Source organism: Phaseolus vulgaris, chromosome 2, assembly GCF_051622355.1.
Source record: "Phaseolus vulgaris cultivar YP4 chromosome 2, ASM5162235v1, whole genome shotgun sequence".
Classification (NCBI taxonomy): Eukaryota; Viridiplantae; Streptophyta; class Magnoliopsida; order Fabales; family Fabaceae; genus Phaseolus; species Phaseolus vulgaris.
In genome coordinates this window covers 42,797,416-42,822,823 of record NC_143499.1, presented here as the reverse complement: position 1 = coordinate 42,822,823, position 25,408 = coordinate 42,797,416, and the positions used below count along the sequence as shown (strand labels likewise).

The 25,408-nt window shown below is 28.2% G+C and overlaps 2 protein-coding genes across 2 annotated transcripts; one reads left to right on the top strand and one right to left on the bottom strand.

The window, feature by feature from the left end:
• Positions 1-3,586: 3,586 nt before the first annotated feature.
• Positions 3,587-7,754, bottom strand: PYM (partner of Y14-MAGO). Its single transcript, XM_068614192.1, has 4 exons — positions 7,427-7,754; positions 7,232-7,336; positions 6,987-7,151; positions 3,587-3,873 (listed from the first exon to the last, which is right to left on the bottom strand). Exons 1-4 carry the CDS (start codon positions 7,601-7,603, stop codon positions 3,718-3,720), a joined length of 603 nt encoding a protein of 200 aa, XP_068470293.1. The 5' UTR covers positions 7,604-7,754; the 3' UTR covers positions 3,587-3,717.
• A 3,002-nt stretch (positions 7,755-10,756) lies between these two features.
• Positions 10,757-11,604, top strand: LOC137809787 (ubiquitin domain-containing protein 7SL RNA1). The gene has a single exon (XM_068610866.1). It carries the CDS (start codon positions 10,757-10,759, stop codon positions 11,534-11,536), a length of 780 nt encoding a protein of 259 aa, XP_068466967.1. The 3' UTR covers positions 11,537-11,604.
• The last annotated feature ends 13,804 nt before the right edge of the window (positions 11,605-25,408 follow it).

Below are 25,408 nucleotides of genomic sequence, written 5' to 3'. Positions count from 1 at the left end.
ATACTTATTAAAAAGCGGGTTAAAGATCGACTAATCTCTTCATTTGAGTTTGGTGATTGCATGAGGTTGAAGGAGTTCTCCGTATACTTTCTTTGACTTTGTTTATTTCTATGGATGTACTATTCATAAGGATATAAATGAAAGTATATCAATGGTTTGGATCCATGGTTTTGCAGAAAAGAAAGGAGAGAATATAAACCCTAAACTCTAAATCCTGTAAATAGTAAATATTCTCTTCCTTCAAAATGAAAAGATGTAGAGGAAAAGTCACATCAACATGTGTTATTTCCGAATTTACCATCATTCATCTGCAAAGGTTTTTAATTTTAAAAAATAGTATTTTTTTTATATAAGATGCGATTTATTTTCTAATTTTATAGTATATATTTAATCCTCACACATCCACTCTAATTTTATATTTTCTTATGACTTTGTTTGGATTGAGAAGTGGAAAGTTGAGGGTGTGGGAGAGTGAGAGTGTGAAAAAAGTGAGTGTGTGAGAAGAAAGTGTGAAAAAAGGTGAGTATGTGAGAAGAAAGTGTGAAAAAAGTGAGTGTGTTTGAATTAGGGTATGTTAGAGCGATTATACACCTATTACTTCTATATTTTTTTTAAATAATATTAATAATAGTGATTATGTGAAAAATAAGAAGTAATTTTTAATTTATTGTATTAAAAAAATGTGAGTAATTATGTCTTTATTTAAAAGATTAGTTGATAAAATAATAAGTAGTTGGGTTGTAATTTAATAACTTTTAAAGTATCCCACGTGCAAAACATATTCCAACTTTCAAATCTTTACTCTCTTTTATTCTGGACAACTAATATTATCTTTAAATTCCTGCGTAAAAAACACACATGACACATACTAATTTCATCTCTTACCTTTTTTTTTGTCGGTTACAAACTACACTTTATGAAGTTTTCATTTATTAGTCATCTTCTAATGAAGTATCTTTTACGTAGAAATTCATAAAATTCTGTATTACCACAATGAATTTATATATATAAATTAGTTAATTTTTATTTTAAAATAAACACCACAAAATAATTAATGGGGATAAGTTTGGGAATGCATGAGTTCGTTAATAACATATCAAATAATTACCATTGAAGCATATTCATCATAAAATCTATGTAAAAGAGGATGAAACTGTGTTGATGAAGATATTTTTTTAATTACTTAGTCCAATAATTAAGATGAGATAATCTTTATTTTTAGAATCTAAATAATTGATAGTTAAAATAAAATAGTTAATTAGATACTAATTTAAAAATTATTTATTAATAATAAAAATTAATTTATAAATCAATAACTTTTTTAATCTTTAAAATAATTTCTAATTTAATCACTATATCAATTAATTATTTTTTATCTTTTAAATTAATTTTTATTTAATGTAAAAAATACATTGAAAACATCACAAAATCATATAACATCTTGTTAACTCACAGTTATTACAGTCATGTCACATATAACACAAAAGAGTAAACTAATATTATTGAAAATCAAAGTAAATATTACAAAACATCATATCAACTTTCTCATAAAATAAAATTATACACTCAAGCCTACATCATATTTTTATTTTATTATTTATTTTCTTAGTTTAATCATTTTATTATTAAAAAGTTAAATAAATTCTTTAATTTTAAAAAATCAACCACCTCTCCACCAAACAGGTGTGAATTTGAAAAGCACAAAAAAAACCAATTAATTGAACAACTTGTAGTTAATTAAGAGACAACTCAGTTTGCCCCATATGATGTTTTGCTTTTGATTTGAACCTACTTTAATATATATAAATAGTTAGGAAAGTTGAATGAGTGAGATCAATGTAGGTATGTTGTCACTTTTTTGCTTTTGGTTAGATAATATACAATAATTCATAAATTTGCTTAAAGTATCTATCTAGCAAAATATTTGGTTGTGGTGGCATGTTTTAAATTCTATAAATTAGTAGAGACACTTCTCTGTTACACTCAATTCATTATCATACTCTCACATAAACATCTTAAAAATTAAGGAGGTGTATGAATTATGATTTCAAATATTTTTTATAATATTCTGTCTAGATTTTTAAATGATCATATGAATAAATTTATTAATATTAAATTAAAATTACTAGTATTTTTTAAGAAGAAAAGAAAATATGCTGGTATATTTAACTAAAATAGTTTATGATTTCTAAAATAATTGATATAAAAAATATGTAAATTTTTGGTGGTTTTTTAAAAATAAATATAACTAGGTTTCATGCTGATGTTTATCAGATATAAATAACACATTTATATATGAATCTCTTTCAAACCTTTTGATATATTTTAGGCTTTCTTTCTTTGAAATATCTTTCTTTTTATGTAATATTTTCTGTCATGATTGAATGTGAGATGAACCTTCATGTTAATGTGGTTTTGAATCATTTTCAGATAAATCAATAGATAAATATTTATCTTTGAAAGCTACTAGGTATGAAAGGCTCACATAGGCGAATATGAAACTGTAATCAATCAATTAATAATGATTAAAAGATTGGAAAAAATTATTGGGTTTATTTTTCTTTCTAAATTTGATCATTTTGTACAATTTTAAATGTACTAGTACTATATTATGAAATATTAACAATTAATTAAGTAAAATAAGTTTGTATTTTGAAAGTTATTATTTTGATGGGAAAAAGACACTCACGTTAGTTAATTTAAAAGTTAAAAGATAACAATGAATTAAACATTTTTTTTAAAACAATTATATATATATATATGGGAAGAGACACTCAAACACATTAGTAAATTTGAAAATTAAAAATAATAATGAACTAAACATTTTTTTTAAAACAAGATGTTTAGTTCATTGTTATTTTTAATTTTCAAATCCACTAATGTGTTTGAGTGTCTCTTTCATATATATATATATAATGAGTCTTAATCTAATTGTACTCAAATTCAAAATAAAGAATTTTATAAAATATTGATTGAATTGGATGTAAAAATATATTTAACTTGTTTTATTCTGTAACACAATATTTTATATAGGATATATAATAATATTGACTTATATGTCTAAGTGAAAATAAAAATGTTTTATTTCAAAGATTCTCTCTTCTTCTTGTAAGCAACTTTTATAGCCAGAAGCCATGGCATCATCACAGCGTCACAAATTGAACTTATTCCATCACTTCCTTATTGAGGTTCCACTCTACCAAAGTTTTTTATTTATCTATTTTATATATCATAACCTGATATTATATTATCCCTCCTAAATTTTAAAACTATGACACAAGTTGAAATCAATAGTATTACAAATTATTCCAAAAGGAACATTTTGGAATAAATTATAGATTATTGTAGAAAACATATTATACAATGATAAAATTGGGGTAAAATAAATCAAACCTTTTACAAGTTAAAATAAAGATATATTTTCAACATCCAGAGAAAACAGATGAGAAAACTTACAAAAAATAAATAAATTAAGATGTATATTGATTCTAATTTATGATATATTTTTTATTACTTTAATCTTTTTATAAGTACTTCTGAAAAATTTTCCTAGCTTTCTTTGCAAGATGCACTCAAAAGAAAACAATTAAAAGAAAAATCTTTGATGAATTGTTTCCAAGAAAGTGTCCATATATGTCCAAGAAAACATGGCTGATACATTTTTTGTCAGGCTATTCAATAGAACACAGATGAAACTACACATTTAGTCATGCTAATTCAGACAATTTGTTCATGGCACGCTTCTTCAGTCTTCTGATCCTCCAATTGTTTTAATTCCCTGCGCCAATCTTCTAGTTTTGCTAGCTTTTCCAATTGCTCTGGATTCAGTTCTTGTTCTGCACTTTTCTGCTCCAATGCCTCTGTAAGTCGAATCTGAATATAACAGTACAAAAATTAGGCTAGGAAAATGGAAAAACATTATTTGAGATATTTAAAAAAAATAAAAATTAAAAGCATGAATGAAAAAGTTGGATTATTTGAGATATTTCTTTAGTAAGACGGAGAATAAAAACATATGCATAATGATGATAAGAAGAACAAAGAAGGTTTTCAAATAAAATCTCTTTGATTGTTAATTTAGATAAAATTTGTTAGATTTTAGTTTAAGATAGACTTCTTTGGTTGTACAATAGGTGTGTAATCACAAGGGAGAAGGTCCACATTCAAGGAATATTCTAGATCCATCTCAAACTTGCAAGGCTAGTATGACACAAGAGAGACTCTAGAGAGAAGCCGTGCACTTAGAGGAATATTATGGATCCCTTCTCAAAGTTGCAAGGCTAGGAATAAAGTACACAGGAAACATGACAAGGTAAAAATAGACACACAAAGAGGAAGATTGTAGTTCTTCATTTAAATTTCCAAGCAGATGTCAATTGCACGAATGTTTAAGCCCTCTTGTTTTGGATGTTCACTCCTAGTTCATATCTCAAGAATTTCTGAATGGCATGTCTTCTTTACTCTGTCTATCTTTACCTTTTCTTCTTTGAATTTTATCTTGTTTTTACAATTTCCACATGTGTTCTTCCATTTATATTGCCCCCGTTTTGAATTGAGTTCATCTTATCAAGATAGATCAATTTTATGGTTCAAAATTACTTGTTTGTGATTATAAATTGATTAAATGTTGAATACAGTTGGACTTAATGGACTGATTCAGAAGAGTCATTGAATTGGAATATCCTACATCCATACCCCATTATGGGAATCCATCACATACTGTCATCCATTCAAGTTCTCGAGGTTATGGATTAAACAATTTTATATTTAATAATTGAACTAAGTTGCTAAAAAGGAATATAATCCTATTAAAATATTATACTCTATTTCTTATTTTCATTTCTCTAATAACATTCTGTTTTATAAAGCCTCCAGTTATCCTTCAAGTGTTCGCTCATAAGAATCTCAGTTTTAAAGTTGCTATAGTAATTTGAGTTTCTGGACATTTATCACTAATAAATATACTTAGACTTATACACATTCATTTAAAAAGACGTCAACCAAAGTCCAAGTGCTTCCTTGAAGATTGCGTTGATGTGAATGCATGTTTGAGAATTCTTCAACTAGACAACAGAGAGCTAAAATATTAGCCACAGAAAGTCATATATGCCTACTGGATTTTGTAATGCTCCACAAAAACAAACAGATTCCAAAGAATTCATTATTAACAACATTCACTTTTTAGCAGTCTACCCATAACAATATTTTCTGCAAAGTTCTATAAGTAATTATCAAAATTAATATCAGTGTGCTTTGAAAAATAAAATAAAAGATTCAATGAATAATTAAAAATAAACAAGTGAGATGATAGCAAGGATCCATCCTTGTGGTAAAAAACAAACAAAGCTAATTAAAAATAAAATGGGACTAGTGAAACCTTAGCATCACCAATTTGTTTGGTAGAAAGAAATGAAATGAACGAGAGGGGAAACTGTTTGATTCAAAAGTTGGAAGGGCGCCGAGAGAAGAGAAAATGAGTGGGCAAAAATACCCCCTCGTCTTAACCAGTCAGTATTCAGAAGTGCTGTAGGATCTTGAGTAGCATTACTTGAATATCTTCTTTCCTTCATTTTTTAAGGGATGTAAGAATACTAATAGAAAGAAAGGATAGATAAGAGATCCTGTAAAGGAAATGTAAACAGCAAACCCCAGAGGCTACAAAATGCAACAAAGCTCTTCTTTTGTCCAATAAGAGAGACAGGAAACCTCTCCAATCTTGCAGTGCCTCAGTTATTAATTCCTTGGATACTAGATATGCCAGCCTATACCCATGCTACAACTAACTCAACCAATCCTCATACATGAACAATACCAGAAAGACAACAGTGCCATAAACTATGAGCAAAACCTCCAAACATGGACACCAGATACAAAATTGGACACAGTTAATGATCAAAGCAAGGAACAACACAAAGACATAACATAACAGTCTAAATTTAAACTGCACCATTCTCTTCATCAATATTCTTATTTTCTAGACATTGATCTAGAAAGGCTAAATACCTATAAATTTGAAATCGTAAAAAGATGAAATTTCAGGATCATGTACTTATATCTGAGCTCTAAAGGATACTATTCCTACTATCACAAGCACTCTGCCGCATCATATCAATCTTACATTTAAATACTTCTTTTATCAAAATTCAACCCCGATACTACTTTCAGTTTCGTTAATTCTACTATTGGATGTTGCAACAAGAAACAAGTTAAGGACCATCATTTTCTTTGCAATAAATACCCGAGGGACACATTAACAGGATAGGTCATAATGGCACACTGAAAAACCGAGGAACCAAGGGGGCACAGGACACTTTTGCCAAACGGAAAACTCCTTTCATCTTACATCATTTTAAGAAAAAGGAATCGGCTGTTAATGAGATACTAAAAACTAAGAGCTTAAAGGTTATCTATAGGAGACAGACAGAGAGAGAAACTCAAATAAGGGAAATGTTTCCTGGATACTCCAACGTCATCTACACCTAGAGAGATAAATAGAAATAGAAGAGAGATAACTGAAATAGGTGATATCAGTGATAAAAAAAAGTGATAAAGAGGAATTAGGAGTCCATATACAAATGTTCTCAAACACACAAGATATATAAATAGAACATCTACCAACATGCCCTGACATGGTTGGCAGATAATCAAGTCTTTTAAACATGTGGTTGTTAGATTTTCATGTCCTTTTATACGGAAAACACATGATCTGAGAAGTAAACCCTTAAATGGATCTCAGCAAACTAGTCTCTAACTTCTGAGTTTTGGTTGGAGATACCAAGTCTACCCAAGAACTAATCTTTTCTACAGCAATTTTTTAAAAACTTTTTTCCCACGATAATGAGTCAGGGAAGATGTAAACACACGAAATTAATGTATTTGTTTCACAAAAGATATATTTAGCCGAGAATCAGAAACAAATGCAGTCTATTTTAATGGCGGCAATGACTAGAAAGAGAAAAAAAGGAATAAAAGCATAAATTGCGGACCTTCTTTTTGAGCGCTCGAATTTTCTTGTCTACATCCTGAGCTTGTGGCGTGGAATCTTCCACAGACAAGTCATTTACCAGCGAGCTCAATGCCTCTGCAGATTCTTTCTTTGCAGCATCTTCACTCGCACCATCTTCTACATTCGTATCCTTCTCAATCGCAGCCTGAAAGAACCCAACCCCCACAACTCGCATAAAGATTAATCAATTAAATTAATCAAGCAGCACAATTAATTTTCCATTACCTGCCGCTTCTTTCTTTCATTCCTCTTGACGGACTTCGTCTTGGGCCGCGCATCGGCGTCGGGGTCGTACCCGGGAGGCCCAGCGGAGCCCATCTCCTTATTCAACTGCACAGAGAGAGGAAAATGAAGGAGTAAGAAACGGCGTCGTTTGTAAAGAGAAAGAAAAAGGGAAAAGACGAAAAGAAGGGAGCGCACGAGAGCGGGCTTGGGCTTGTACTTGGGCACTTCGTCTGGAGGGTGGTAGCCGGCGCGGACGCGCTGGGCCTTTCGGAGGGTTCCGTCAGGCCTTCTTGTGGGGGCGAGAAGCCTCTCACCTTCCTTGAGCGTTTTGGTTAGCTCTGCGATTTGCTTCTTCATTTCGTCGTCGCTCATCTTTGTTCTTGTTCTTCCAACTACGCTGGGACTCACTGAGGAAGAAGAAGTTGGTTCTTTGCTTAGCTGTGATTCTGTGACTCACTTCACTAGTTAAAGACCAAAACTTTGAACACAAATTCATAAACCAACAAAACACAACCTTCTCTTCACCCTTTTTTATTTCTGAATTCTCTATTATAAATTTTTTTTTTATACAATTTTTTAAAATTATTCTTATATTAATATGATAAATTTATAAATAATAAATTTATTTTTAAGTTTACAAATATCATACAATATGGTAAAAAGAAATTTAAAAAGTTATGCAATATAGTTTTTATCTCACAATAAACATAATTATATTAAAACAATTACGTGAAACAGTTTATTAGACGTGAGACAATTTATTAGATGTGAAACGGTTTATTAGTACGTGAATTATTTTTTTTTTCATATCTTCATTTTTTTAAAAATTATAGATTTTCATCTCTTCTTATTATCATTGTTCTATATTTAAATTATTTTGTATATTTTATTGTAATTGAAATAATTTATCCAAACAATAAAATTAAAATTCAATATTTTGAATTGTCTTATTTGAACAAAATCTTTGAAAAAAAAATAATTTGAAATAAAATCGATTTAAATTTAATATATTTTTCTATCCAAACATAAAGTAAATTTATTTTACAAAACAATAAAATCTCTTTTTTATAAGCAACTATGATTTTCTATTAAAAACAATATTTATAAATTATATATAAAATGAAATTTAAGATATTACACGAGCACATTTTTGTATGGTATAACTAAACTAAATATGTATTACAAATCAAAATTGTTAAGTACTCTCTACATTAATTTTCTTCCTTTTAGACATCTTGTCTATTCTAACATGTCTGAATATGCATACTAATTTTGGCACATTTTTACTCCTTTTGTACTTCTACCTTGTTACATATTGAATACCATTTCTTTTGTTTTTCTTTCCATGATAAGATTAGAATATGATGTAAGTTCCTCTACTTGATCACCTGACAATTGTTACATAGACAAACACACACATACGGAGACACACGCAGACACATTCTTAAGTCATGTTTTGTGTCACAACTCACAATAGCAAACAACAAACATGCCCTACCATTACACTCACCACATCCCTCCTCATTTCTAGATATGTTGGATTACATTCACATTCCACACTATTACCAATGTCAACGCCAAATTATCTTATTGTTAACAATACAGATTATCACCTATAAATTTAGTGTATAATTTCTATTATCCCTTACCCACTACTTAATTTGTAATCTCCTCTCGTTACAAATCCATATTTGTTGCATTGAAGTAGGTATAAATACCAATCAGAATATGTGAATGTCACCTTTGAAATTTTATACTTCATGACCACACTCTAGTCTGGAGCACTTCTTCTACATCAACCTTGTCATTTTTAAATGCAACACTATTTATTTGGTTTCTTAGGCTTAATATGACAACTACCCACACACCCTTTACATCATATTTGATGCAATCCTAACTATTTAGATTTGGGGATGTGTTGAAAAATAAAAAACAAAGCAAAATATATTGTAAATTTGAAATCCAAAAGTAGAATTTTCTCTCTCTCTCTTAATTTTAGCAATATATTAATTAATTGTGGTTGAAAATATCCACAATTTCAAAAAAAATTGCTAAATTAACCATATTTTAACTATCGTTCCAAATATTAAAAGAAACTTTAATTAAATATATTTTAAAATACCAACAATTAAAGAACACTTTTTCTATTATTTTTTTCCACACTTTTTCAATGTGATTTAGCTTTTTTAAAAGACAAAACCTTGGCTTGGAATATCAAGTGTGATGCATAATATTCTTTATGGAAATTTTTAGCAATTTATTGGTCCAGGTTCACGTAAAAGGCAAAATCTAATTTGAAAGACTATGAACAACAATCATGTTTGAAATTTGGTCACACAAAAATAGAATAGTGTTTAAAAATGCAATATGTGATGGGGAAAAAATATTTAGCATAACAATGAATATGGATCACTAATTTAAATAAAAAAATGAATATGTGATGTATTCATATGTCCTAATTTTGGTTCATTGTTGTTAATGTGAGTATATGTTTTTTTCTTCAGGCTTTCTACTATATATAGCTTCAGAATTTGTTTATTATAATCAATGAGTTAATGTTAAAGGTAGGATATCACTTTTGGCAAGCACATTAACAATATCTGGAATAAATTAGGAAAAACTGGTGTGAAGGGAGATACTGTAAAATAAAAAAGTTTGGTTTTATGAAGAACTCACTGCGGTGGAAGCATTTTTTTGGACCTAACAAGTTTTTCATTTGGTTGATACAACTTTTTCATTTAAAATCCAATTACTCAACACACCACATTATCATGCAAAATGGAGTTCACATTTTTCATCACTGGTCAAAAAATGAAGTTCATCCTTGGTCACACAAATAATTCATTTGTTCTTCCTCTTCCCAATCTTCAACTTTAACTTTCCTTTAATCTTCTCAATCTTCCTCTTTTATCACATATTGTCACCAACTATAGCAATTTTTTTCACCGATTCATTTCAAACCATAACAAATCACATTTTTATTAATTTTCATTTGACTTTATTTTTATCAGTAAGTGTTTTTTGATTTTGTTGTCGCAGTTAATAAAATAATATTGCCTTCAGGCCTAAAGCTTTACACTTTCCAGGGAGGTCATCATTTTGGAGAAGGTCTGTTTCTTCTTTTCTTTTGTAGAATTTCTTATTTGCATATAATTTTCCTATGATTTAATATAAGCATTTTTTTTAAAAAAAAATCTAAGATATGACAGTATTTATAAGATACACATTTTTTATCCATAGCATGTATAATAAATTTATATAATAAATTTTATAAATAACTACCCTAAAATTCACCCAAAAAACTATTAATAATAGACTGAAGAGTTCTATATTGAAACCATTGCTTTAACTGTGAAGAAAACAATAAATTTTGTTTAGTGAATACATGAAAATATTTGTGTTGGGAATCTGAACAATAATAGTAAGGTGTGTGAGAATGTTTAGCATTAAGAAAAGTTGAATGAGTCAGAGAAGTAACATTTTAAAGCAGGTTGATAGGCTCAACATGCAACATTGACGGTGGATATGGACGTAGTTTTCGAGCTGCAGAGAGGAAGATCATTCTCCATCGAAATAGGTTATTTCGACACAGTACAAGAAATCAAAGAGAAGATACAAAAGTATCAGAACATTCCCGTTTCCCAGCAAACACTAATTCTCAATGGCCAATTCCTCCAAGACAACGATGATCCTTGGAAGGTTGAAATCCTTCACAACACAAGCATTCAGCTTCAAGTCTCCTACGACAAGGACGAGAAGAAGGACTCGGTTAATACCCAACTCACCCAACTCCAGCTCAACATCAAAACCGGATCCAAAACGCACGTTGTTCCTATCGAAGTGGACGTCAACGACACTGTTTCCAAGCTCAAGGAGAAGATCCGCGAGATTGAGAACGTGTCTGTGCCTGTCAACAGGTTGGTTTTGCATGCAGCAACTGGTGCAGAATTGCATGATCATCAACTGCTGCGAGATTGTGATGTTTCCGAGAACAGTGAGATTGAGGTGAGTTTTAAGCCGTCACCCACGGTGTCTCCGGTGTCAAAGAAGTTGAAGGTGATGGTGTTACCTAAGAGTGGGATGAAGAAAGTTGCGGTGGAGGTGAACGCTTGTGATAATGTGGGAGAGTTGAGGAAGGAGTTGCAGAAATTGCACCAGAGGATTCAGTTTCATTTGCCACAAGATGGGTATTTCTTCATCTATAAACAAAATGTTATGGATGATGATAGATCTTTCCGTTGGCACCATGTTGTGCATGGTGATACCATTGAGATATTCAATGGAAGTGTTACTGGCGGATCATGAAATCCAAATAGTTTGGTCTAGGTTAAACTCACTTTTGTTCATGTTGATTCAGTTAGATCCATCAGATATTTTTGGGACAGTTTGTTTGAGGAATGATTTATCAATTCACCTCCAAGTGAATGAAAATAATTTTTGTATTGTCTTATATTTTTTTTTTACTCATTACTCTAAATAAAAAACAACAAAACTAATAAAGGGTTGAAAACTTTTATGTATGTGAATATATTTTGTAGCCACCAAAACTTACTAAGGATAGTATCAAAAAACCATGTGCAACCTCAGTCTTATATTCCAATGCAAAAAAACAATTTCACACACAACCATGTTCCCACAAAAGTACGGAAAAACTATTCCCCTATAACATTTACATTGCAGAAAGAAATAATACTTGTCATGAAGATAGGAATGGCAGAGGTAACCACCAAAAATGCGAAAAAAACAACTTGGCCACTAGTTCATAATATTTATCCATTTTTGCATCATCTCTTTCACTTCCTTCTACTCTATGTTTTGAAGCTTTCAAGTCCACCCTTAACCGGGTATTGTCCCCAGTGTTATTCTCCAACACTCAGTTTCAAAGTCAGCCAGTGAAAAACCTGCAACCAAATACACAACATACCTCAAGCAGCATGTGTTAAAAAATAGTAGGGTACTATTCAATTTAATATTTAGTATCATTTGTTAAGCTTATTGAGTTTATTCTACCCAAGTGACAATCCTTAATGGCTATAGTATTTCTGTTTTAGACCTTTATGAGATGACTAGGTTATAGGCTTCTTTGTTCAGAAATCCAAATGAGAAGTTCACAACTCCATGCTCATGTTTAATTCAGTTGAGACAAACTCCATACTTCTTCCATATCAATCTTTCCATGCCTAAATATTATATTGTTTCTATGTATCCACATACTATTGTTATCCAAAGTCCCTTCCAAGCTACATTTTGCATCTCATTTAGATTCATTAGGTGGAATTGTTGCTAACTAGCTTTAAGTTGATTATGATGTACTAAGTTGATTATGAAGAATAAAGTAGTATGTTGAAAGTAAAGAGAATGGATAAAGCGTATGAGTGTGGAGGCAGAATAAATTGGCCTATACCTCTTTTCTCACAAATTAGCAGCAATGTATTGTATTGTGACCCTTATAAAGTGTTAGAGAGAATTGGAAATGTTTGCCTACAGATTTGATTTACCAGCAGGAAAGATTCATAATATCCTTCCGGTTTCCTTGTTGAAGAAATAGCATGGTGACAAACTAGTATATGCTCAACCTTTAATGAAGGAAGAAGAAGACTCAGGGATTAAAAAGGAAAAATAATAGAGCTGACCGAGGTTCTAATAGAAGGAGACTAATCTAGAGGATGTTGTATGGAGAAAGCTACATGAAATGCAGCTTCAATCTCCAAACATTGATTGGAGTTGCTAAAAGTTGGGTTTGAGGAGAAGTACAATGTAAAAAGGGGACAATTGTTAATAGTTTAAAATAGGGAGGTCTGTTATGTAGAGAAAAGACTGTTATTTTTTTTATTTTAAAGGGGTTATATAACAGCTTTATAATTGTGGATGGTGGATGTACAAAATTGTGAATTCATTTGGTCCTCTTCAACCCTCCTTTGTTGAGAGTGAGTGTTGTGTGGAGATATTGAATTGTTCTTAACAGAATTCCCATTTCACTTCAATGGTGAAGTTGAGGTTAACCAGCATCCATGGTCAGATTACATGAATTTGTTCTTCATTCTTTTCTCACATGTAGCATAAGTTGTGTATGTTGAGTCCTATTACTGGAATTCCCTCTTTCTGTACCTGCATGAGCCCCCACTTCATTTTTACCTATTATGGAATATTTCACTACACTACTCACCCCTGCATCATACTTATACATATCCCATATTTCTCCACACCTATTTCCCAACCTTATATCCCCACACTAGCTCATACCACCTACATTCAGCTACAATTCTACTCACATCTTTACTTTCCTGCACTATACTTCTTGTAATAAATTCTGCACAATTCCATGTTACTATTTTTTTCCCTTGCATTAAATTCCAATCACTATATATAGGTCATCTGTTTTTCCTCTGATATCCCTCACCTCACCCCTACCATGTGCTCTATCATTACTTAGAATCTTTGCTATTTCCTTTTCATACAGGGAATTTTATGTCTCAACCAAACCCAAATTTTGAGTTGAGTATTCTACATCAACTTTCTCTTGTCTAAATACAATCCTGTTCCTTTAGCACTATATATTCCAGATAATAGATATTCACAAACCCCTTCATACCATTCCTTCTGTCATTAAGTACCATTAAATAGAATTGTTGGAAATGGGCCCTAAGTTGGTTATGGTATACTATGTTTACCCCTACTCATCTATCACACATGTTACATATCCTATGAACTACAGCAGAAAAACAGGTGTGTGACTGATTCTTTCTTCTCACCGCTTATAGTGTACATAATATATTACCCGACAATATCTCCCTATGACCATAGTGCACATATATATTACCAGACAATATTTCCCAACCCTGTCTATTATTTCCCTCCATAACATATGTATGACAGATATCAAGTTATGATAGAGTTTCTTTAGCTACTATGTTTAAGGTATAGGAGTAAGTGATGGAGGAAGAGTGGAGTCTGGTTGAAGGGCATCTGAAGAAGCAAAGCTCTGCGGATCAGGTGGGAGTAAAGGACTCTATTATTGCTGTTAAGTGGTTAAAGTCAAAGCCATAATGGAATTCTGCAACATCAGAGCCTGCAGCAGTGCACATGCTGCTTCATCTGCAACATTTTGCTCTGTGTAATTGATGCATTGCTGGATACGCAAAGTATCTGTCAATTTCAAGTCTAATGAGCTAAGATCACGAATCACAGTTTATATGTTTGGCAAAACCAGATGCCACACCACAAGACTGCATTGTTATCTGCCGACCAAAACAGATCAAGCATAAGCTCTATACAGTTGGCTCACGGAGGACTTGGAATGGACTTTTTGGGTGAGGAGGGAATCGGAATACTGTAGGGTCACAGAAAAGGTGCAGTATCATAGTGTATTTATGCAGGATTTTGCAAATTTTTTTTTTTGTAATAGGTTTTCTGCTGAGTCTTCATCTTTGTTAGGTAGTTGGCTATCTTTTTGAGTATTTTCATTTGATGGAATGCTAGTTTTCTTTGATGTGCAAGGATTGCTCTTATGACCACATTGTATAAAGGTTGGTCCATTTTTATTCATTCGTTCTTAAAGATAAAAAAAAACTGTGAGATAAAATTGCTTAGGAAGTTATGATGTGCAGGGTAGATATAATCGTTGAGTTGTGAAGTTCTACTTTTAGATATGCGTTCTGTCATACATTATTACTTATTCAAATTATCTCATAACACAACACACAGAGGAACATGATTTAAGGCTTGGAGGTTTATACAAATGTTTGAATTTGACAATTAAGTTCAATATTAAAAAACAACAGACCCTTTAGCTAATGGTGCAGATTCCCAAGGCACAATTTGAACATGTTCATGGACTTGTACACAGAGAATTATTTAAGAATAACACATCCTATGCCTATTTCATTACAAGGTATGAAGTTATTTACGTTATTCAACAATAATACTTCTTCTGAGGGTGACTCAGTTGGGTTCCTGTAGTTTTTTGACATCTGAAGTAGTCTTATATGGAATCTCTCCAATGGTGTTATCTCCTTGTAAACCACTTCTGAACGTTTCCTTGTAGGAATCTTAGTACTCCATAGATGTGCACTCTTGTCAACTAACAAAAATTACCAACTGTCAGAAATACAATAAACCCTCACATAAAAATATATTCCAAACTAATATAAATCTCTGAATCTGTAACATAAAGAGATTGAAACAAGAAGATCATTTTCTACCCTTCAGATCTTTATACTTGCCAAAGTACTGAGGTTGAAAATTCTTGGGCAGATAGTCCTCAAGACCAAGGCTTCCACGTTTCTTATATCTTGATCCACATGCATTGCACAACACGGGTTTGTCTTCTGGTCCATTACGCCAAAGTGGAGTCACTGATGAAACCATACATATGTGGTGAACAAAGTTTTCTAGACAAAATAATTTGAATTAATAATGTAGTTGATTTCTTTGTTTATTCTTAGTCTTATTACATATGTGTGCCAATAAATATTTATCCACACATGACAGTTTTGAAGTAATTTAATTTTATACATAACTTATAGTCCACTAAACAAGGCTAAATTTTATATTATGTATAAAATATCATTTTTTTCTCAAATTTAACTGTCATTTGTTTATATATTTTTACCCTTTCATAAAAGAACATTTATCTCAATTGAAGTCATATTTTTTTATGAAGAATTATTTATAATAGCTGTATTTCATTGTAAGCTACATGTTACTCATGTCTGATAGAAGAAGAAATAATTGAAGAAAAAAGTTCTGAACAAGAAGAAGACTTACCATCAATTCCACAATGGAAGCATGGACCAAGCTTTTTCCCCATGTGTGTAAAGTTCCTATCAAAATATTAAATCCAGAAAAACCCTAAGATGAAAATTTATGTTACAGAATTCAAATTGTAGAAGAAGGGTAGAAAGAGAACACAATTTGAGTGGAATTTACTGAATATTCCCAAATTTTATTGTCTCAGTTTCTTTGTTCTTCTGTTTCCATTTCTCTTATAATCTTTATCACTTTCTCTATAGTCCTGCATTTAAGTTTTGTTCATATGTAATTAAGTCTTAGATACGTTTAAATTCATTTGGACAGGGTGGCAAATAGCTTACATGTCCTACAAATGTCTACCTATATCATCATATCATATATGTACAAAACCATGTTAGCATTACTTTTTAGAACATGTACGAATTTCAATATAAACTTCCAAAAAATTATTATAACATAAAGAGATGAATGAAGGTGGGGTTGAGTATTATAAGTCTGAAAAGTTGTGAGAATGTTGGTTGTGTAGTGTTTTCTTAATAGAAATACATTCAATGTTAGAAAATAGTTAATTTAATAATATATAAAACATATATTGAGTGGAGAAATTAAAAAAAAAACAAAATTAATACATATACAATAGTAAAATAGAGTTAAATCACGTATTAAAGTAATATTCAATTAATACAATTAATTTAATATTTATTATAAGAATATATAAATAGCATGAGTATTAAATATTAATTATGCTTATTGTCTATTGTATATGATAAATTTTAATAATATTACTAAATGATATATTTATTAATCGTAATATATTTAATGAATTTAATAAATGTAACCCTTATTAGTATAGCATTTATTTAATGTAATATTTATATAAATTAGATGATATTTTTTATGTTGTAATAAATATTTTATTTATTAAATACAGTACATTTATTAAATGTATAATAATAAAAAAATGAAATGCTAATGTAAGTATATTAAGCGTATAGCTTTTTTTGCTCATTAAAAAAACTCATAAAAGAAAGTTTTGTAATGGATTATTTAGTAACTGATATAATAATAAAAAATTGTATAATATATTATTTTATTTTATTTTTAAATCGGCTAAATTAATAATAACATATTAAACCATGTAAATATAACAAAATTAAATAAGTATAATAGCAGTTGAGTTAATATGCTAATTTATTTTTAACTTCTATCTCTCCTCTTCAATACATCAACCACTTCTTTATCTGTAAACATTATTTTTTCCTAGTTTTTTTTTATCTGTAATAAAAAAAAGGATATTTAAGATACTCTATCCTTATAAAAAAAACTATGTATAAATATTTGTTTATGACCATTAGGTTTTTCAGCATCACACCTTAAATATTTGTTTCTCTATTTTGCTTCTTCTTTTTAATTTTTCTCAATTCAATCTCTTCTTACTTTTAATTCACTGATTAAGGAGAGGATTTGAAAGAAAAATACTTTCGGATTTAATAATCTGAATTATATCTGTTTTAAGAAAAAAATATTTTGGATTGTAGAACTTTCCAAATTTTACTACAAATTTCAGGATCAGGATGTGTGAATTAGAAAAATGCATTATAGATTAGAATTTTGTAGGTATCTCTATATCCAAAAATACATTATGGGTTATCTAAAATGTATTTTTTTTTTTAAATCTTATTGTAAAATTTAATTCTATAATTTAAAAGGTGTAAATAGAGAAAAATATATTCCAATTATAAAATTTGTAAGATATTTTTAGATCTAAAAATATTTTTCAGATTCTATAATAAAAATATATTTCTTTTAAAAACAAAATGGTCTTTTCGCCAGATATATGGGGTGACAGGAGAAACTATAGAGTTGCAGGAAAAAAAAATGCTATAACAATAATTCTTTAGGCCTATTTGCGTTAAGAAGCCGACTTACAGGCAGCTTCTTTCTGCACCCCATGACTTCTTCAAGAACCTCTATATTAAATAGAAATTTATTGTTATGTCCTTCAGTAAATAATTTAAAATCTCTCTCTAACATTAAACCTAAAATTTTATACATTAAATAAAGACTAACAACACTGAAAATTAAACGTTAAATATTGAACATTAAATATTAAAAATTACATATAAATAATCAAACTAAGTAGAAACACTAAATATTAAACATACAAAATTAAATATTAAATATTAAAAATTAAAAATTAAGTTTTAAAAATTAATGATTAAGTATTAAATATTAAGTATTAAATATAAGGTCTTAAATATTAAATACTTTTTTTTATCAAAAATAAATAAATAAAATTAAAAATAAACACTTGAGAGAGGTGCTTCAATCTTTATAAAAAAAGTTACTAACAAAACCTGCAATATTAAGTATTAATACTAAATTAAAATATTAAACATTAAAAACGTAAATATTAAATATAAAAGTTTATTTCTAGATGTTAAATACTAAATATTGAATGTTAAAGTTTATATATTAAAATAAAAATTCAACAATAAAATTAAACATATAAATTATTAAACAAGAAATAATAAACGTACGAAATATTAAACATATCAAATATCAAACATGTAATATTAAATATTGAATATGAAATATTAAAGATGAAATATGATATATTAAATGTAAAAGAAAATATGGTTAAAATTACAATAAAAAATGGTGAATTGGTTGAATAAAAGAATTCTAGTTATTAAAAAAATTTATTTTTAAAATTTGGATGAAGAGGGTAAAGACAAACAATGACAACGATTACAATAAAATAAGAAAAATCAAGATAATATAATCAATATGAAAAAAATGCACACAAATTTGTATATTGGTTCAATTCAACCATAATCTATTTACATACAAGAACTATTATGCAACTAATATAATAAAATTCACAACCCTTCTTGAAACACCCTTAAAGAAGAAATACAAGATATAAATAACAGACAAATACTTGTAATCACACGAGACTGATGTATTATAACAACAAAAATTACAAAAACAATAATATATCAGCTAAGTGACAAATGTTTCTCAAAAGAATTTAAAAAAATAAACCTATTGAATGATCTTGGCAAAACTTCTTCACCAAAATGTAGAAAAAGATTATCCAAGAAAACTCTCTTCACAAAGCTGCAATATTTTTTTTCAAAAATCTTCACATACATCACACATATAAAAAGTCAAAACATTGGTTAAATGCAAATATTGACTCCATTTATCTAGAGATAATGTATCTACTAAATTTTCCTTTAGCACTTTCATATATGCACAAATATCTAGATAAGCTATCCAAATATCAAACCTCACATCAATAATATTTCTCCTTAAAAAATACCCAAAAAAAATAAGAAAAACAATATAATCTTTAGTAGGAAATGATACACCTACTTAAAACTTAATTATAATCGATGTATGTTACTTCTTATATTGTTAACTTCTCAAGAATGTAATCTAACAACATAATATAAATATATTCTTCTCTAAGCTTAGAGAAAGTCTACAAAAACTAAGTTACGTAGAAATAAAATTTTAAATAAATAAAAAATACATATAAATATCTTTTTATATATTTACATTAGTTATTTATTTAAAATTTATTTTTAAATAAAATTTAGATTACACATATTAGATGAGTATATGTAAATGGTCAAATGACCCAAAGAAGTAATTGTAACTAAAATAATGTCTTTTACCTATATTGAAAAATGTTTGATGCAAGTTGAGAGGATATACATAAATGACAATTTAAAATATCACCAAGCCAATTCAAAACACTATAAGGAAACATAAACATAACTTTTAAAATTTAGTGTCAGTTAATATGAGATAGTATTACGCAACACAAAATATTTATAACTTTTTCAATAATATATTAAAAAAAATAATAAAAAATATTAGAGTTAATTTAACCGACTCAAATAATATTAAATATATTTTAATATTGAAAATAAAATAAATTTAACTAATTCTAATAATATTAAATATGTTTTAACAAATATAAGTATGTTAAAAAAATATTAGAATCAATCTAGCGAATTCTAATAATACTAAATATATTTTTAAAATAGAAAACCAATTCTAATAATATTAAATATATTTTAACAATAAAAATATTTTAAAAGAAGATATTAAAGATGACGTTAACTTAACTCTAATAATATTTAATATATTTTATTTTTTGTGAAAAAACTGTTTTTAATGAATTAAGTGGATGTTATTATATTTATCATAATTGATCCTAATACAATATATTTTAAGTATTTATTTAAGGTAGTGTTGGGTAAATTGAGGTTAATTTATTATATGCTATGAATTCATGCATTTTCATGGTAATGAATAATAATCCAAGTTATTTTTAATTAAAAGATCAAAATTCAAAGTTGATAAATTTCATAGTTCATAATTTTTTTCTCTATTTTTTATATAAATTTCATTACACTCATTTTCTTCATCCAAATCCATCTCTTTAATTTATAATAAAAAAATTATATTTTATATTTTTGAAAATAGAGACTTTGTGTGAGAATTTTTTCTTAAATTATTTTCATTTACCATCTAACAAACATATTAAATTAATATTAAAAATATATTTTATTTAACATTCATATTAATACATTTTTATTTTTATTTTTTTATAAGAAAGATGTGTCCACATGCATTTCAACATGCACTTAAAAAAAATCATTGAATATAAACCAATTTAGAAAAAAAAATAATTAGTTGCTATAGTAACTAAATTAGAGATCAAGATTATAAATTTGGTAGCAAAAACTTTGATAATTAATTAGATACCAATTTAAAAACTATTTAACAATAATATAAACTAATTTAAAAATAAAAAAATATTTTAGTCTCTAAAATGATCTCTAATTTAGTCACTATAGTAACTAATTATTTTTTGTCTTTAAAATTAATTTTTCTTGTAGGGATAGAATATAATTATAACTTATCTTTTTTTATTCTATCGTAATTCATTTTCTTATCCTATATTAAAGGATAGCTAATATAAAGTGTAGATAAAAAAACCAACAAAACTACTTTTGAAGCTTAAATTGAAAAATACATTAATTGGGTCATATTTCAAGATAATCGTTTTCATGACTTAAAATAAATCAGATAATACTATATTAGTGAATTTAGAGGCAAAATTGTAAATTGTCGTTTAAAAGACTTTAAAATTAAAAAAAAAACTCATTTTTTTAATTATAATATATTCTACAATTTTTGGAAAAGAAGTGCAAAATATTGTAATTCTCTTGGAATAAAAAAATTATGAAGTCAAAAAGACAACAATAGAAAGATTCCACTGTATTATCAAAAAATTGCTTTTAAATGAAATATTAAATAAAAATATTATGAATTCGTGGGTGGTTGTGACCCACGTTGACTGACTTCTTTTTATCAGTAAGGTGATTAAACCCTTGTACAAACCCTATATAATATGGTTCACATTCACGGAACTTCCAAACTAACAAAAAGCAAGAACCAAAATCTACGGTTATAAGACTCGTACAAACTCAGAGCAAACTCACTATAGCCATAACAAGGGGCAAGATATAACAACTGACCTTAGCCACCAACCCAACTACCCACAAGGACCAACAACCTATATAATAAAGATACCAATCACCCTAAACTGGACCGGGCCTATTTAATTGAATTCATACAAGATAAAGGGGTAAGACACCAGTCAGAAAAGGAAAAACAAGCAGAGGATATTTTAGAAGTTACTCAAAACCAAGCCTTTAGCTCCATTTCAAACCCTAGAAGTTATGTGAAGATATTCATAGCACTTAACATATTAATGTTAAACGTTATTATTTCTTTAATAAAATTGAATTAAGAAAGATATTCATCGCACTTAATATATTAATATTAAAAATTATTATTTCTTTAATAAAATTGAATTAAGAAGTAAATTTTAAATTTAATTTAATTCTATAAAATTGACTTACTCTTTTACACCATGTCAAGTACATGAGATTATGTATTTATAAATAATCTAGGAGCGATCTAATAATAAGTGATCTGAATTTAACAAACTCGTTAAAATATGTCCTAAATAAGACTTTAAGTTTAACTCAACTTTACAAATTCAACTCATAAAATAAGATTTACACTTACTTATATATTATGAGATGTAAAAAAAAACAAATATTAGCTACATCTTGCAAAGAAATAGTTATAAATTTTGTTCGCACTAAATTCCAACTTCATGAATGCGTTCTTCTCGTGCCTTCCGTTTTGCATCTTTAGTTTTTATATAAAAATAAAATAATATTTAAAAAATGTTAACACTTTTGATTTTTTTTCACTATTGAACCATCTTAAAGTTGGTTCCCCCACCACCATTTGACCATCTTATGATACACGTTCCCTTTGAAAAACTTTTGAGACTTTTCTCATTTCCTTTTTCTCGAGTTCTTGGTCCCAAAGCAACAAATATGAGATGAAATTCAGCCGAAATCGTGGACTGTAAATTAGAAGTAGGTAGAATTTGTTGGTTGTGAATTATGATGGATTAATTAATGTAGGGTTGTAGGATATTGTTTTGGTATTCCATGTTAGAAAATGCGTTAGGCAAAGATCAAATTTCCATGGCATGCCAAAAATAAGAGTTAAAAAAAGTTGAACACTAGAACAAAATGAGTGAGAATTTGGAACTTAGTATGGTGGAGTTTGGCTTTAACCACTATATTACATTTTCTATACATCAAAGTATGTCTCAAGCAACATCCTCTCTACAAATATCCTAAAAACTTGAATTAGGGAGCAAATCACGTTCATCCACAACTATTACGCATAGTGTACAACACTTCATTGATTTCAGAAATGAAGTTGGTTATTTTTATGATGGGATTTTAATAATTGGTCTATTTAATCAATTTATCACACGAGACTTTATCATGTAAGGTTTATTTTAGTGTAAAAAGAAAGATTTTGGAATCAAATGAATGAAAAGAAAAAGTAAAATGAAAGTCCTTTTTTTGAAATTTAGACTGATTAGAAATAATGAAAATTCATAATATATAAGCGAGGGAAAATTTTACTTTTGTAGGGTCGAGTTGATCTTAAAAGTTTACTTCTTAATATATATGTAATTATCAAAATTATTTCGAATGTTATAGTTTGTTGGATTTATTAGGTCACCATCATCATAAGTATAAGAATATAATCTGACAATTTTGTAAAATTAAGTTAGGTTTAAATAATATTTGGTAATAATTACTAAATAAAAATCTAATTTTAATATGAGAGAAACTTTATATGTTGGATTTAAGATTTGAGATTGTCTTATTTAGAAGAAGGTTGATAGCATTGAAGTGAAATATGTGTTTTCTTTATAAGAAAAATTCAACTATGAGTTTTAATATCTACAAAACAATTATTTCATTTAATTCAATGAGGTAGTTATTCATCTTAAAAGTAGGAGTGATAATGTGGGTCGGGCCATGCGGGACGGACTCACTATTCTAATTCACTGACCCGCTTTGATCTGCCCGTTGTAGCCCTCACGAACCAATAGCGGGGCGGAGCGGATTGGCCCACTGGCTCGCAGAAATAGAAAACCATATCTCATTCATCCATTATTGTAGTATGACCTTTATTTTATTTTATTTTTAAAAATTGAATTTAATGTACTAAAAAAATGAATGTTTTATTTTAATCATCAAGAGTTAGTATTAAGAGTGACATTGAATTTAATTTTAAGTAAAGTCTTATATTTAAAATTTGTTAATAACAAGAATATTATAAAGAAGAAATTTCACGATAGTTAAAAAATTAGTCATATTCATTCAAATAGTTTGCAACAAAACTTTGATAAGATACTCTTATACATTTACATACATATATAGAAAAAAATAGATGCAAAACAAAACTTTTTAATTATTTTTAATCAAGCTTTTGAACAACCCTCATACTTGAATTTATATTTTTATCTTAATTAAATAAATTGAAACATGTATAAAATTTTAATTTTTCAGTAATAGGAATAAGTTTTTTTATAATTAATGAAATTTTAATTTTTTTTTAAAATCTTATGCAGGTTGGCTTGCAAGCCCGCAGATTACTTTTTATGTGGGACATGTCAATGAAATGAGTTCATACTCTTAATGTTGCATGGACCAACCCAACTCACATTTTATGGATAAATATCTATAAAGGATGCATTGTCACCCCTAACTAAAAAGTAAAAATATATCTAATTAATAAGGACGAAAATATGCTTTATTTTATTGACTTAAAGATTAAAATGAATATTTTTTTATAAAGATACACCAAAATCTTGGAATGGTGACTTCTCAGTAAATGAGGGGAAAATGAGGTTGTATCTCCGTAAAGGTTTTAAAATCTTGATAGTGGAGAAGAGCTGAAACTTTTACCTTTCAACCACTCACGTCAACATAGAAGGAATAAATCTTGAACTTCTAGATGAGATATCTGTTTTCTAAAATTGGAGACATGTTTTACAACCTTTTCTTTCTTTTTATGTATCTACTCAATTTCAATTCTATCCATCACACACTTTTTATAAATTAAGGAGTATCTTAAGAAAGTGGAACTTCACACCACTCCAAATGGAATTCAATAAAATAAATAGGATAAGACTTCAAATGAGATTCAATAAAATAAACTAATTTATAAGATGAAATTAATTTACTTATAATTATAATTTTATCTTATTTTTAGTTAATATGAATTATTTACCAGAGTACAATAAGTTTCGCAAGAGTTTTTGAAAGATGTTAATTTTAACTATTAGTGGATATATAAACTAAAATATTCATCATGATCTACACATAAAAGTAAAATAAGATGTTATAATTACTTTAAAATACAACATCCTTATAGAAGAGTCTTTTAGATCTTTGAAAACCAGAGATCACTAACATAAAGTGAAACAGAATGTCAAAATATCATCACACATCTAAAAAAAACGAATGAGACCAAAATTTTTTCTTACTAGAAGCATGTGAAGTGTTAAATTTTACCATTTAAACTTTTTTGTTATCCAAAATTATTTATTAAAGCATTTTTCTATACATTTTTTTCTTCACTCCTTGAGAAAAGTGCTCCATTAATTTTTTTAATGTTTAGATGAAAAATATTTATCATAATTTCAAAAATCTTCTTTCATTGAAGCAACAATTACACAAATTGTTAATATTATAATCTAACTTTTTCACTGTGATTCTTCAATCAAATTTAAAATTTTATTTCAATAATTCACCTAATAAATCATTTATGAAATAAAATATAAATTATTAAGTATTTATAATATCTTGCTATTTTCAAATGCAAAGTATAATTACTATTAATATGTATCAATCAGTCATTAATATATCATATGAAAATAGTTTATGAAGTAGGAGAATATGTGAGATGATAAGTTTCAACTTATTTTTATTTTTCTTAAATTGAAATATCATC